The following is a 15221-nucleotide window of genomic DNA, read 5'->3' as shown; positions in this document are numbered from 1 at the left end:
CATTGTCTGTGGTTATTGAATATGGAACCCCGAACCTTGTGACAATGTTTCTATATAAGAATTTTCGGCTTCTCTGAGCGGTGGCATTGGCTAGGGGTTCTGCCTCGATCCACTTTGTAAAGTAATCTACCCCTACTATGAGGAATTTAACTTGTCCTGATCCCTGTGGGAAGGGGCCGAGAAGATCGAGTCTCCATTTTGCAAATGGCCAAGGCGAGGTCACGCTAATGAGCTCTTCTAGCGGAGCGATGTGAAAGTTGGCATGTTTCTGACATGGTGGACATGTCTTTACAAATTCTGTAGCTTCTTTCTGTAGAGTTGGCCAATAAAATCCCGCCCGGAGTACTTTTTTGGCGAGAGCTCGTGCTCCGAGATGATTGCCACAAATACCGCCGTGTATTTCTTCTAGCACGTCCCTTGTGTTGGAGGTCGGCACGCATTTTAGTAAAGGTGTTGAGATTCCTCTTTTATATAGGATGTTGTTTATGATGGTGTAGTACTGTGCTCCCTTTTTAACCTCTTTGCCTCCTTTTCTTCTGCGGGGAGCGTTCCTGTTTTGAGGTAGTTGATTTTGGGGGTCATCCATCCTTGGTCCTGACTTGTTATAGTCAGGACTTTTTCTTCTTCCGAGATTGACGAGTTTTGTAACATTTCCTGGATGAGGCTCCTATTGTTGCCCCCTGGTTTGGTGCTGGCTAGTTTTGAGAGTGCATCATCTCGGGCGTTTTGTTCATGGGGTATGTGGCAGATTTTATACTCCCCAGTTGTCCGAGCTGTTCCTTGGTTTTATCCAAATATTTTTTCATGGTAGGATCTTTGGCTTGGTAGCTCCCTGTTATTTGTGATGTGACCACTTGTGAATCACTGTAAATGTTGAGTTTTTGAGCTCCGACCTCTTTAGCCAGCTTCAAACCAGCTAATAATACTTCATATTCTGCCTGATTGTTTGAGGCCGGGAACCCAAATTTGAGGGAGAGCACAACTTGGGTTTCTTGGTCGCTTTCTATTATTACGCTCGCGCCGCTTCCAGTTTTATTTAAAGAACCGTCCACGTAAAGATTCCATTCTGTGGGGGTTTCTAGGGCATCTGTGAATTCTGCGATAAAGTCGGCCAGATACTGTGATTTGATGGCCGTCCGAGCTTCATATTGGAGGTCGAACTCTGACAACTCGACTGCCCATTATAGAATTCTGCCTGCCAGATCTGTTTTCTGCAATATTCCTTTTATGGGCTGGTTAGTTCGAACCTTAATGGTGTGAGCCTGGAAGTATGGGCGGAGTCGTCGAGATGTTAGAATGAGGGTATAGGCAAATTTTTCTATTTTCTGGTAGTTCAGCTCGGATCCCTGTAGCGCTTTGCTAATGAAGTAGACGGGTTGTTGCCCATGTTTGTCTTCTCTGACTAGTGCTGAGGCTATTGCCCGACTCCCTACTGCGAGATATAATATGAGCGGTTCTCCTTCTCGTGGTCGAGATAGGATAGGTGGCCGTCCTAAGAATTCCTTGAATTCTTGGAAGGCTTGCTCACATTCTGTCGTCCATTCGAACTGCTTTCCTTTTCTTAAAGTAGCATAGAAGGGGAGAGATCTTATTGCAGCTCCTGCTAAGAATCGGGATAGGGCGGCCAACCTGCCATTGAGTTGTTGTACTTCTTTGACATAGGTTGGGCTCTTCATGTTGAGTATGGCTTGGCATTTGTCTGGGTTTGCTTCAATTCCCCTTGGTGTGAGCATAAAGCCTAAGAATTTGCCTGCTTCTACTGCGAAGGTGCATTTTGCGGGATTGAGCCGCATGTTGTGCTTCCTTATAGTGTAAAATACTTGAGTCAGGTCGGATAATAATGTATCTTCGCTTTGTGTTTTTATCAACATGTCGTCCACATAAACTTCCATGATTTTTCCGATGTGATCTGAGAAGACTTTATTCATTAGCCTTTGATAAGTAGCTCTTGCGTTCTTAAGACCGAAAGGCATTACGATGTAGCAGTAGTTTGCTTTCGGTGTTAGGAACGAGGTCTTTTCTTGATCTGGTGGATACATGGGGATTTGATTGTATCCCGAGTATGTGTCCATAAACGAGAGATATTTGTACCCGGAGGAAGCATCTACTAAAGCGTCAATACTTGGGAGTGGGTATGGATCTTTTGGACAAGCCTTGTTGAGATCGGTGTAATCGATGCACATTCGCCACTTCCCATTTGATTTTTTCACCAAGACAATGTTGGCTAACCATAGCGGGTATTTGACTTCTCTTATGAATCCGACTTCCAGTAGTGCCTGTACTTGCTCGTCCACAGCTTGGGATCGCTCTGGCCCAAGTTTTCTTCGTCTCTGTTGCACCGATCGAGATCCTGGATAAACTGCCAACTTATGACACATTAGCTTAGGGTCTATGCCTGGCATGTCTGCGGCTTTCCATGCAAAGAAATCGGCGTTATCTCGCAAGAATTGTATTAGTAATTCTTTTAAATCTCCTTTTAGGATTGTGCCGATATTGGTCATTTTTTCCGAGGTATCCCCGATTTGAATCTTTTCTATCTCGCCTTCTGGCTGGGGACAAAGTTCTTCTTGTCGGTGAACTCCGCCCAACTCGATTGTATGGAACTTTTCTCCTTTGCCTCTGAGGTTTAGACTTTCGTTATAACAGCGACGTGCCGTCTTTTGGTCTGCTTTTATCGTGGCTATCCCTTTTGGGGTTGGGAACTTCATACATAGGTGTGGGGTCAAGACTATTGCGCCGAGTTGGTTGAGTGTTGTCCGTCCTATGAGAGCGTGTATGCTGAACTTACATCGACTACGATGTAGTCTATTTTGAGGGTCCTGGATTGGTCCCCTTTTCCAAAGGTTGTATGTAGTGGTATGTATCCGAGTGGTCGAACCGGGGTATTTCCTAGCCCAAACAGGTTGTTTGGATATGCTTTAAGTTCTTTTTCTTCCAAGCCGAGCTTATCAAAGGCTGTTTTGAATAAAATGTCAGCAGAGCTCCCTTGGTCTATTAAGGTGCGGTGTAGGTTGGCGTTTGCCAATATGATGGTGATAACCATGGGATCATCGTGTCCTGTGATGATGCCGGATGCGTCTTCTTTAGTGAATGTAATTGCCGGAATGTTGAGTGTTTTCTCCTCTCCTTCGACATGATATACTTCTTTGAGATATCTTTTGCGAGAGGAGTTGGAGATCCCACCTGTTGTGAATCTGCCGTGTATCATGTGGACATGTCTTTCTGGTGTTCGAGGTGATCGTTCTGTTCGTTCGGTATCTTCATCCCTTCGTCTCTTTCTTTGATCATCATCTCGGGTGGCCAGGAATCGATCTAATTTTCCTTCTCTCACCAATTTTTCTATGATGTTTTTTAGGTTGAAGCATTCGTTTGTGGAGTGTCCTCGGACTCGATGGTATTCACAATATTCCTTTCGGATTCCTCCTCCCCTTTTGCCTTTGAGTGGCCGTGCTGGCGGGGATTTTTCCGTATGGCAGACTTCTTTGTATATCTCGACCAGGGATGCCCTGAGAGGGGTGTAGTTATGGTATTTTTTGATTTTATCCCCTTGTCAATCTTTTTTTTCTTTTGGATTCCTTGTCTTTGTCTCGGTAGGAGGCCCCCAATTTTGAGGTTTCTCCTAACCAAGCATTCTCCTCCATGTTGATATACTTTTCTGCCCGTTCCTGCACTTCGTCTAAGGAGGTCGGGTATTTTTTTGATATAGATAGGCTGAAAGGTCCCTCTCGTAGGCCATTGATGAGTCCCATGATGGCGGCCTCCGTTGGTAAACTTTGTATGTCAATGCATGTTTTGTTGAATCTCTCCATGTAGCTGCGGAGGCTCTCCCGATCTCCTTGTTTGATCCCTAGTAAACTGGGGGCGTGCTTGGCTTTATCTTTCTGAATGGAGAATCTGGCTAGGAATTTTTTAGCTAAGTCATCAAAGCTTGAGATGGGCTTCGGGGGTAGGTTGTCGAACCATCGGATTGCTGTCTTTGTGAGAGTTGTTGGAAAAGCCTTGCAGCGAACAGCATCTGGGGCGTCGGTGAGGTACATTCTACTTCTGAAGTTGCTGAGGTGATGGTTGGGATCCGTGGTGCCATCATACAGGGTCATATCCGGTAGTTTGAAGTCTTTTGGAATTTTGGTTTTCATGATTTCCCGGGTGAAAGGGTCTTGCTCTTTGTGTGAATTTTCCTCGAGATTAGCCCGCGGGGCTTTTGATTTGAGATCGGCTTCTAATTGCTGTAGTTTTTCTTCCAACTCCCGACGTCGCCGCACCTCTCTTTGGAGATCTTTTCCAATTTTCCGTTGTTGTTGGGTTTCTTTTTCCAGTTGTTTTAGACGATCCAGGAGCGCTTCTATTGCCCCTGAATTTGGTGAGTCTTTGTCTTTGTTGGTTTCCGGAGTGTTTTGCAGCGTGACATCCGCGTTTTTGTGCGGTGTCCGATCCTCCAGACCTGAATCGTGGTCGTTGTCATGGTCGTCCGCCATGGTGATGGGATGACTTCTAGGTCCCCGGCAACAGCGCCAATGTTTCGAGGGTTACCTGAAACTGTAGGTCGATCTCGGATGAGATCTTCTGTGCTGGTCGGAACTGTTGTGTCGGACTTGATGATGGTGGCTGGAGCCACCGTGTCCGACTTGTTGGACTTGGTGATGGTGCTGATCCTTTGTCCCCGGAGGGTGGGGGTACCTGCAAGGGACTCCGATAGTTAAGTTAGCAAGGGTATTAAGCAGTATTGAGTAGAATCAGAGTATGCGTTATACCTGGGTGCTCCAGTGTATTTATAATGGTGTGGAGTGACCTTTTGGATAAGATAAGTTAGTTATCTTATCTTATCTTTATCTTTTGAGTGAGGTCATCTTATCTTCAAGGGAACCGCCCTTCTCTTATAGGTTTGGGCTGCCTTAGGATCTGGGGCGTGTTCCTCTATTTAGGCCCTTTGTTTGGGCTTTCTCGTGACTTGGCCGAGCTCTTTGAGAAGAGGTCGAATTGATCTGACCTGAAGAGGTCAGTCGCTTTGTCTGTAGAACATCCCGGGTCGGGTAGCTCGACCCTGGGTATGAACACTACTCATTTTATTATTATTTGTCTTTGAAGAGAATGTCAAGGATATATAATGAAGATGTATGCCTTACGGATAGGGCAAGTTCGCACACTATTCTCAAAATTGATATATATTTTACCCATTTGGTGTCAAAAGAAAAATGTGTTAATACTATTATTGGCTCAGGCAATGTGATAGAAGGCTCCGGAAGAGCTATAATTTTGTTTCCCGGAGGAACAAAATTCATAATAAATAATGCACTATTGTCTACCAAGTGTCGAAGAAACTTGTTGAGTTTTAAAGATATTCGCCGAAATAGATATCATATTGAGACTATGAATAAGGAAAATCATGAGTACTTATGTATCACAACTCATGATTCAAATAAGAAAGTTATATTAGAAAAATTACCCTCACTTTCATCTGGGTTGTATTATAACAAGATTAGTGCAATTGAATCACATGCCACTGTAAACCAGAAGTTTACTAACCTAAATGAATTCATAACTTGGCACGACCGATTGGGTTCATCCGGGAACAACCATGATGAGGAGAATTATTGAAAACTCCCATGAACATTCACTAAAGAACCATAAGATTTTTAAAACTAGTGAATTTGTTGTGCTACATGTTCTCAGGGAAAGTTAATTTTAAGGCCATCACCAGTAAAGATTGGATTTGAGTCCCCTGAATTTCTAGAAAGGATTCAAGGTGATATATGTGGACCTATTTATCCACCATGTGGATCTTTTAGATATTTTATGGTCCTAATAGACGCATCTTTGAGATGGTCACATGTGTGCTTATTATCTTCTCGCAACCTAGCGTTTGCGAGATTATTGGCTCAAATTATTCAATTAAAAGCACAATTTTCAGAAAATCCAATTAAAGCAATTCGTCTTGATAATGCTGGTGAATTTACTTCCCAAGCTTTTGATGCTTATTGTATGGCTAATGGAATAAGTGTTGAACATCTAGTAGCTCATGTTCACACACAAAATGGGTTAGCAGAATCGCTTATTAAACGCCTCCAATTAATTGCTAGACCCTTGCTTATGAGAACAAATCTCCCAACCTCGGTTTGGGGCATGCTATTTTACATGCCGCAGCACTTATTCGTTTGAGGCCAACGTGTTACCATCAGTTCTCTCCTATTTAATTAGCATTTGGCCAGCAGCCAAATGTTTCCCATTTAAGAATATTCGGGTGTGCGATATATGTTCCCATTGCACCACCTAATCGCACCAAAATGGGACTCCAAAAAAAATTGGGGATATATGTTGGATATGATTCTCCCTCTATAGTGAGGTATCTTGAGATACAAACTGAAGATGTATTTAAAGTCTGGTTTGCGGATTGTCATTTTGATGAATCAAAGTTCCTAACATTAGGGGGAGAGAATAAGCTTCCTGAAAAGGAACTTAATTGGAATGCATCATCGTTGATGCATTTAGATCCTCGATCAGGGCAATGTGAACTAGAAGTTCAAAAGATTATACATTTGCAAAGAATAGCAAATGAATTGCCTGATGCATTTTCTGATACAAAGAGGATAACCAAGTCGTATATACCAACAGAAAATGTTCCAATTCGAATTGATGTCCCAGTTGGACAAATTTCCACCGAAGCAAATACACGCCAGAAACGTGGCAGGCTTGTCAGTTCCGAAGACAAAAATCCTTGAAAGAGAAAAGAGGTAAATACGATTCCTGTTGAAAAAGACATAGTAAAGACACCTGCAGTTGTCCAAAATTCTGATATAGTTTTAACGCTAAAAGACGTTCAGGTACCTGAAAATTGTGAAAATGACAAGATCTCGATAAATTATGTCTTTACAAGAAAGAAATGGAACCGAAATAAGACAATTGTCAATGAAATATTTGCATATAATGTGGCACTAAATATCATGCATGAAAGTAAGGATCTTGAGCCAAGATCAGTCAAAGAATGTCGACAAAGGAATGATTGGTCAAAATGGAAAGAAGCCATGAAGGCTGAATTAGACTCACTTGGAAAACGTGAAGTCTTTGGACCTGTAGTCCGTACACCAGAAGATGTAAAACCTGTTGGATACCGATGGGTATTTGTGAGAAAACAAAATGAGAAAAATGAAGTTGTACGCTACAAAGCTCGACTTGTAGCACAAGATTTTTCTCAGAGGCCAGGTATAGATTATGAAGAAACGTATTCCCCTGTAGTGGATGCGATAACATTGCGTTATTTGGTCAGTTTATCTGCATATCATAAACTGCATATGCATTTAATGGATGTGGTAACATCCTATTTATACGGCTCATTAGATCGGGATATCTATATAAAAGTCCCTGAAGGACTAAAGATATCTAAACCATCCAATGAATATTCACAAGGGTTATACTCAGTTAAATTGCAAAGATCTTTATACAGTCTAAAGCAATCTGGACGAATGTGGTATAATCGTCTTATTGAGTATCTGGCCAAAAATGGATTCAAGAATGGTGATATTTGTCCATGTGTCTTCATAAAGAAATCTGCATCTAGGTTCATTATAATTGCTGTGTACGTTGATGATTTAAATATCATTGGGACTCCTGAAGAGATTCCAACAATTATAAAAACTCTAAAAGAAGAGTTTGAGATGAAGGATCTTGGAAGGACTAAATTTTGTCTCGGCCTGCAGATCGAGCATATAAAAAATGGGATCTTTATTCATCAAACAACATACACAGAAAAGATCTTGAAAAGATTTTATATGGATAAGTCACATTCCTTGAGTACCCCAATGATCGTAAGATCTTTGGATGTGGAGAAGGATCAATTCCGTCCTAAAAAAGAAAATGAAGATATTCTTGGTCCAGAAGTACCATATCTTAGTGCTATTGAAGCGCTAATGTATCTTGCTAATAATACACGACTCGATATATCATTTGCTGTGAACTTACTAGCAAGGTATAGTTCCTCTCCAACCAGAAGACATTAGAGCGGAATCAAGCAAATCTTTTGATATCTTCATGGAATGGTTGATATGGGATTGTTTTATCCCTATGGATCCAAGTCACAACTAGTTGGCTATGCAGATGCTGGCTACTTGTCTGATCCACATAAAGGAAGATCTCAAACAGGATACCTATTCACATATAATGGTACAACTATATCATGGAGGTCCACGAAACATACGATAGCAGCAACCTCCTCTAATCATGCTGAAATACTCGCGATACATGAAGCTAGTCGCGAGTGTTTTTGGCTCAGGAGTTTGATCCAATATATTCTGTCATCATGTGGACTGATTGACCATAAGATAGCTCCAACTGTCTTGTTTGAAGATAATACAGCATGCATTGCACAACTTAAAAGTGGATACATCAAAGGTGATAGAACAAAGCATATTTCTCCCAAATTCTTCTTCACTCATGATCTTCAAAATCAAGGGACAATTGATGTCCAACAGATCCGGGACAATCGATATCCAACATATCCGCTCAAGTGATAATCTGACAGATTTATTTACAAAGTCACTCCCAAAATCCTCCTTTAAAAGATTGGTACATGAAATTGGGATACGCCGATTTTGAGACATTAAATGATGTCGGCAAGAGGGGGGTGGCTGTACTCTTTTTCCTTTGGTCAAGTTTTTTTCCCAATGGGTTTTTCTTGACAAGGTTTTTAATGAGGCAGTCCCCATCACTAAAGGATATTGTACTCTTTTTCCTTCACTAAGGTTTTTTTTCACTAGGTTTTTCTTTAGTAAGGTTTTAACGAGACAATAATCCTAAATGGTCATCCAAAGATGAGTGTTGTGATAAAGATGGATGACCACGTATGGCTTAGGTGGATATCATTCTCAAGACTGAATGAATCTCTTTACAAGATAAAAAACAATAAATGAAGGTTGAAAGTGGAATCACTTTACATGTATAAATAGCAAGCATCGTCAGATACATTTTACACACAATACAAATACAAAATCTTTTTTCTCTTTCTACGTACAAAATTCTTTTATCTTTTCTATTCATATAGTATAACATATAATATTAGTAGATATATTAATCATTCTTATTATATTGAGATAATTATCATTGTGAATATTATTATTAAAACTATGTAATTATATTACATTATTTTATAATTTTATCTTCCTTATTTATTTAGTTGTTTCACAACAGCATGATTAGTTAATTATAAAAATCAATTATTAATGTATGACTTCTCAGTCTTCTCTATTCCGCCGTGACGCCGAATACAAATGGAGTGTGCGGTGTAATTTTGCGTGTAAAATAAAAACACAATAGAATAACGCAACCCGTAGAGGCGTAGACGGGGAGACCGCAGTTATTGAGGATCAATTTGGGAACATAGAATAGAGTCGAAAAGAAAACTATAGTCCTGATTAACGAAGGCAGCAGGAGAAGAATTAAGAAAGAGACAGAGAGAGATGCCGCAGCCGAGCAAGGAGCCCTGCAAGAAAGAGGCCTGCGACATTCAAGCTTGCCTATCCAAGAATAACTTTCTCCCTCAAAGGTATGCTTCCAGTAACGTTGCTTGAACATGGAAATGGTTTAGGGTTCTTGTCAAACATTTTTGAGAGACAAATGCATATGAAATAAATCTGAGAACCAAAACGAGCTACATATTTATAAACTTTAAAAGTTTTTCAACACAGGGCATGAGTGTCAAGTAGCAATCATCCAGTAATATTTTAGTTAGCACTGAGTTGTTGGAAGTTTGTCATATCTGCTTTCATAATGTGTAGGTGCATGAAACCTATTGAACTGCTGAACTCCTGTTGTGAGAAATGCGATTTTAAGTCAACTCACTGTGCTTCCCTTTCTGGACTCTTGAAGCAAAAGCCAAAATGAGAGTTGGGTTGGGTTATATTCTTAGAAATCAATGCTGGCAGCTACAACCCTTCAACCAAAAAATAGGAAACTCACGCACACGAAACTGCATGAGGTTACTAGTGGTAAAAAGAAATTTTGATATTTTGGGGTGATATTCCATTATCATCTTTATACCTATGTATGTTTTATATTGCTAATCAATAAAAAATTGATACATTATTCAGATTGGTATTTATTTTAATTGTATTTCCTTGAATTGTTATCTGATACCTTGATTGAGGCACATGCTAGTTATGTTCTTATTGTCTTTAATGCTATTAGCTCCAACAAGGCAACAATATTGAAAGAATGCAGATGTTTAGGCATTTGGTCTTTGGTAAAAGGAGCTGAGATTTTATTCCCTGTAGCTAAAATTTCTAATAGATACACACAATAATTAAACAATACAATATCTCAATTGAGAAGGAAGACACAAAGACTCTCATGTTGTGCGGTTTTCATATACCAATTGCATCAAGCAACTGGGAATGTTGAGACACTGAAACTAATGAATTTGCTGCAATTGCACCACTGGCAGCAACGGCAGGGATCCCAATTCCAGGAAAGGTGGAGTCTCCACAACAGAAGAGCTGTGGGATGGGAGTTGAAGAGCCAGGAAAGCTTTCTTTGCCAGCTTCCAGTGCTGGCCCAAATGTTCCTCTGTGCCTTCTAAGATACCTTCTATGTGTCAGTGGACTTCCAACTAACTTCACTTCACATTTCTCCCTCCTGAAGCCTTCGCCAAGCACTCGCTCCACAGCTTTCCAGATTACCTCTGATCTCTCAGCTTTGAGCTTTCTGTATTCGGGACTCGTACGTTCAAGTCCTTCCCATAACTCGAATGGTTCAGTTCCTGGTATATAAGCATGTAACACATGTTTCCCAGGTGGTGCCATATCAGGACTAAGTACACTGGGTACTGATACCAGCACTACATTCTGTTCAGCATCAACACCTCTTTCCCAGTCATTTACAACTACGTGATGAATCCCCAGATCGTCGCGGATACCCTGCTCAACCAAACATATTGTTGTGAGTTGTGACTTGTCACACTAACAATGCTATCCATAGATTCAAGTGAAAAATAAATCAGAAACAGAAAGGCAGGCCAACCTCAGCATCAATTCCCAAATGGAGATGCATGAACGATTCACATTGAGGGGTGGTTTTAATCTTATCCGAGTAAGACTTCGGAATAACGTCTTTCGGCAGCAAACGCAAAGTGTCCCACATTGATGCATTGCTCACAACAGCCTTTTTAGCTCGTATGAACTGCACAATGAATAATATATATCAATATATCATATCCAACAACCCCAGTTTACCTTACTTAGGTTGATCTTTATGCCTTTTCTTTTAGTCATATACTTACTTGACCACTTCTCAGCTTGACTCCAATGGCTCTGCCGTTTTCAACAACAATTTTTTCCACATGACTCCGAAGAGAAATCCGTCCACCAAATTTCTCGAGTCCTCTTACAAGAGCATCAACAATAGCAGCACTTCCATGATTGGGGAATTCTAGACAGCTTCCTGGTTTGTACCATTCTGCAAGCATATACACCTGAAAATTTGGGGGAAAATAACCATTCAGGCATCAATACAAGAAACTGTTATTGGTAAATTAATGTTTCAAGTTTCAACCAGCAGTGTTACTATTGCTTAGAAGATGAAGATTTACGATAAATGACGGATCAATCTTCTATTAGTCATTAGTTAATACTCAATTTAACTCCTAAAATTTGAGTTCGAATTCAGATTAATTTCTAAAATTACGATTGACTCAATTTTGCCCTCAAAATTTATAATAGTAATTCATGTTTACCCTTGAGCTGATTTCTGTGAATGACATGTTGATTTTGCACGTTAACTTGTTAAGATTTGGACTCTTTGCCTGGATTTCATGTGATTGAGACCTACTAAACCGCTTAGAAGCTTGATGGCTCCCCAACATTCTCATGAAAATGACAATAACAAGTTCAATTTGAAAATTTTGCGGCTCTGGGAGCAACAATCAAGCTTCTAGAGCTCTAATAAGTCCTGATCATATGGAACTTGAACGAAGAATCTAAATCGCAACAAATTAATATATCAAATCAACACGTCGTTAATGGAGATTAGCTAAAGGGTTCATGTGAGTTACAATTGTAAATTTTGGGGAATTTTAAAGATTAAATTAAATTCGACTTCAAATTTCATGGGCCAAATTGAGTATTAACCCATTTAGTCATACTAAACGTTTGGTAAGGAAACTTCTAGGGGTGAACGTGGATCAGATCGGATATGGCCAAAATTTTGATCTGATCCGTACTAAAATTATCATATCGGATTGGATCCAATATCCGAAGTTTTTAAGCTTGGATCCGATCCGATCTGCACATTTTCGGATCGGATTGGATATCGATATATCCGCAAACACAAAAATATTTTTAAAAACTTATTTTTATTAAAAAATATCAATAAAATTCATTTTTTTTATTATTTTAAATATGTTTACTCTTAAAATAATATTAAGCATATTTTTGTTAAATAATAAACTAAAATAATACTACATATATGATAATTATTAGTTGAAATAAAACATAAAAAGAATATTTACTTATTAATTTCTTTATTTTTGCGGATATGCAGATACCTATACAAAATCCGCGATCCGATCCTATTAGTGTGCAAATCTGATCCGATTCGATCCGATAGCCTTGCGGATCGGATCCATACCCACAATTTTCGAATCAGATTCGAATAAACACTGCGGATCGGATTTGATTCATGAACATCCTAGAAACTTCTTGTGGTAGCAAGAAGCTGATGTGCAAATGGAATGATATATAAATATAAAATTTCATGTGTAGTAGTTGGTAGTTACCATCTCTTGTGAGATTACACCATTAGTTTTCAACCCTGAAAATATGAATGACCATAGGTCAATCCAATTCCGTATGAAAGGGTCTTTTATGTCCAATCCATCAAGTATTTCCGAGAATGGTCTGGAAAGTTTTTTGGCCCCAAAAGGTCCCCCCATTTGAACAAATGATTTTATGAGAGAAGGAGCATATCTAACTGCTGCTGTCGAAAGAACGCCAAAATCTCCTCGAATAGATAGAGGAGGAAGCGCCATTGCTGCTGTTGAAAGTGGAAGTATGGCATCCTGTCAAGGAAATCACAAATTTTCTATGTTGTCAAGCATGTCTACCTACTCTTGGACATTATTTGCATGGAAAAGCGGAATGTTAGAACTCACCATAAGTTTCTTCCATTCTTGAACAGCATTTGGTCCTGCATACTTCTCAAGGTCCTGCAAATAACTGAGCTGATAAGCAGAAATCAAAACACAAAAAAACAGCAAGGAATGAGATGAGTATGCAAGTTCCTTCCACCTTCAAAAATTCCGTAGGCCCTACTCGAAACCTGAAGTCACCTTCAGGGATGTAAACATCCCATGAATCATAAGTGGCACATGGGATAGACTCGCCCAATGCATCTAGAACCTGAAGCCATAAAAGCAAACTGAGAACTGAGAAGTCCCAAGCAAGGTAGTAAAAGAATGTTATAAAACCACTTATTCTAAAAGTTTAGGCAATTAGATAGAGACACGTGAATAGTTATATCTTGAACAAAGGAGATGAAGCAAGGGAAATAGTACCTGGGCAAGAGGATTAGGCTGAGAACCCTTTGATTGCAAGCCAGAGAATACAGATGGACCGGAATCAAACTTGTAGCCTTTGATATCAAAAGAATGGGCAGCCCCGCCGGGGCGGTCATGGCTTTCGACAACAAGCACATCCTGCTCGTATCTTGCCAGAAGTCCTGCACAACACAGTCCGCCTATCCCACTGCCAACCACCACAACATCAGCTTCTGCCGTGGCCGTGGATGAAGGAGGAGAGGAAGATGCCACCTGCACCTTCCACTTGGCTGTGGATAATCTCCCACTTGGAGCAAGAGGAGGAGCAAGAGCAGGATATCGAAACGTTGCAGCTCCCATCATCATATTGATGGTATGCATTGGATATTACAATGAATGAATGAATGAATGAATGAATGAAGGAAGGAAGGAATGGCCGCTTTGATGATAGTTTTTGTAAAAGTTCGAACTCTCAATTAATTGGACCAAGATCGCTCATTCACATAAATGACACTGATATTTTTCTCTCAAACTCACCAACACTCTTAAGAAGACAGAGGATGTAGTTTCAGTACTAACTCAAAGCATTTTTCATTCATGCCACATATAGCTATGGTACATTTGCTTGCCTTTATATAGGCAAAAGTTAATAACTAAAAACCAGTTAAGAGAAAAATTTAAGGGTATGTAGAATTTATCTTTTTGGTCAATATTTTTAGCCATCAGCTAAATTCTTTTAGTTTAATAATCTATATATTTTTAAGTTATACTTTTAAATAATAAATTTTGCAGATCACATCAGATCAGATTTCTTAAATTAAACTATTAGAAAATGCAACTTCCTTTACGTGTCAAAGCATGTACTTAATTTTCTTAATCCCGATTCACATGGTATCAGAATCAAGAACGATCTCCAGTAGGGTATCTTTGACTGTCTTTAGCATTATTAATTGATTATCATTTATCATCTACCAACTTGGTCAAATCTACACTGCGACTTAATTGAACACACAGACCGGCAAGTCTATGATATGATGCTTTCTTGAAGAAAAAGCGTAGCTCATTTTTCTTCCATCCTTCCTCCATTTCATGTGATAATTCCATTCGTCCATCAGCAAGTCAATGCATGATGTGGCATGTGCCGGGCTGCCAACAATTACTATAAATTCAAATTCAATTCTTTTTGAGTAGTGACTGGTGTGCGGTTCCATTTCACCAGACTTTGAACGAAGACTTTTTCTTTAAATAGTGGTATAATTTTGTGTGCAACGCACGAGGCCAATTCAATGTAATTGTTATTGTTGGATTCAGAATATAAAAGAAAAATGTGCACCACCAGCTCGGAACATGAAGTAATTAATAAACAAAAAATACAAAATGCATGATGCCTTCAATTGGAAATGGAGGGCTGAAGTTGCTCTTTTTCAAATAAACCGCCAAGCACGCTGCATATTTTATGGCCAGACTTGCAGTATGCAGATTTGCATTATTAAACAATAGTAAGTACTCTGATGGCTTGACCCTTCCAGAAGCTCGGACAGATTCTTAACCGTGCCATGAACAGTGAATCTGGTCATTTACCCCTGCTTTTTCTGTTGTGATTTTTCTCCTTTTTGTTAATTTTTTCTGTTTTCAGACAAAAATAGTTAAGTTATATTAGTTTAATATTAAATATTATGTTAAATATTATTTTGTGTTATTTAAA

The 15221-nt window shown here is 39.6% G+C and overlaps 2 protein-coding genes across 2 annotated transcripts; one reads left to right on the top strand and one right to left on the bottom strand.

Moving 5' to 3' along the window:
• The first annotated feature begins 9230 nt into the window (after nucleotides 1-9230).
• LOC107470522 (uncharacterized) lies at nucleotides 9231-9970 on the top strand. Its single transcript, XM_016089925.3, has 2 exons — nucleotides 9231-9532; nucleotides 9765-9970. The coding sequence occupies exons 1-2, from the start codon at nucleotides 9447-9449 to the stop codon at nucleotides 9868-9870; spliced, it is 192 nt and encodes a 63-aa protein (XP_015945411.1). The 5' UTR covers nucleotides 9231-9446; the 3' UTR covers nucleotides 9871-9970.
• A 222-nt stretch (nucleotides 9971-10192) lies between these two features.
• On the bottom strand, nucleotides 10193-14120 carry LOC107470514 (prolycopene isomerase, chloroplastic). The gene is made up of 7 exons (XM_016089919.3): nucleotides 13535-14120; nucleotides 13269-13379; nucleotides 13133-13186; nucleotides 12758-13039; nucleotides 11264-11455; nucleotides 11005-11163; nucleotides 10193-10901 (listed from the first exon to the last, which is right to left on the bottom strand). Exons 1-7 carry the CDS (start codon nucleotides 13895-13897, stop codon nucleotides 10350-10352), a joined length of 1713 nt encoding a protein of 570 aa, XP_015945405.1. The 5' UTR covers nucleotides 13898-14120; the 3' UTR covers nucleotides 10193-10349.
• Nucleotides 14121-15221: the final 1101 nt, after the last annotated feature.

This window comes from Arachis duranensis, chromosome 1, assembly GCF_000817695.3.
Source record: "Arachis duranensis cultivar V14167 chromosome 1, aradu.V14167.gnm2.J7QH, whole genome shotgun sequence".
NCBI classification, from domain to species: Eukaryota; Viridiplantae; Streptophyta; class Magnoliopsida; order Fabales; family Fabaceae; genus Arachis; species Arachis duranensis.
This window is presented reverse-complemented; position numbering and strand designations above follow the sequence as displayed.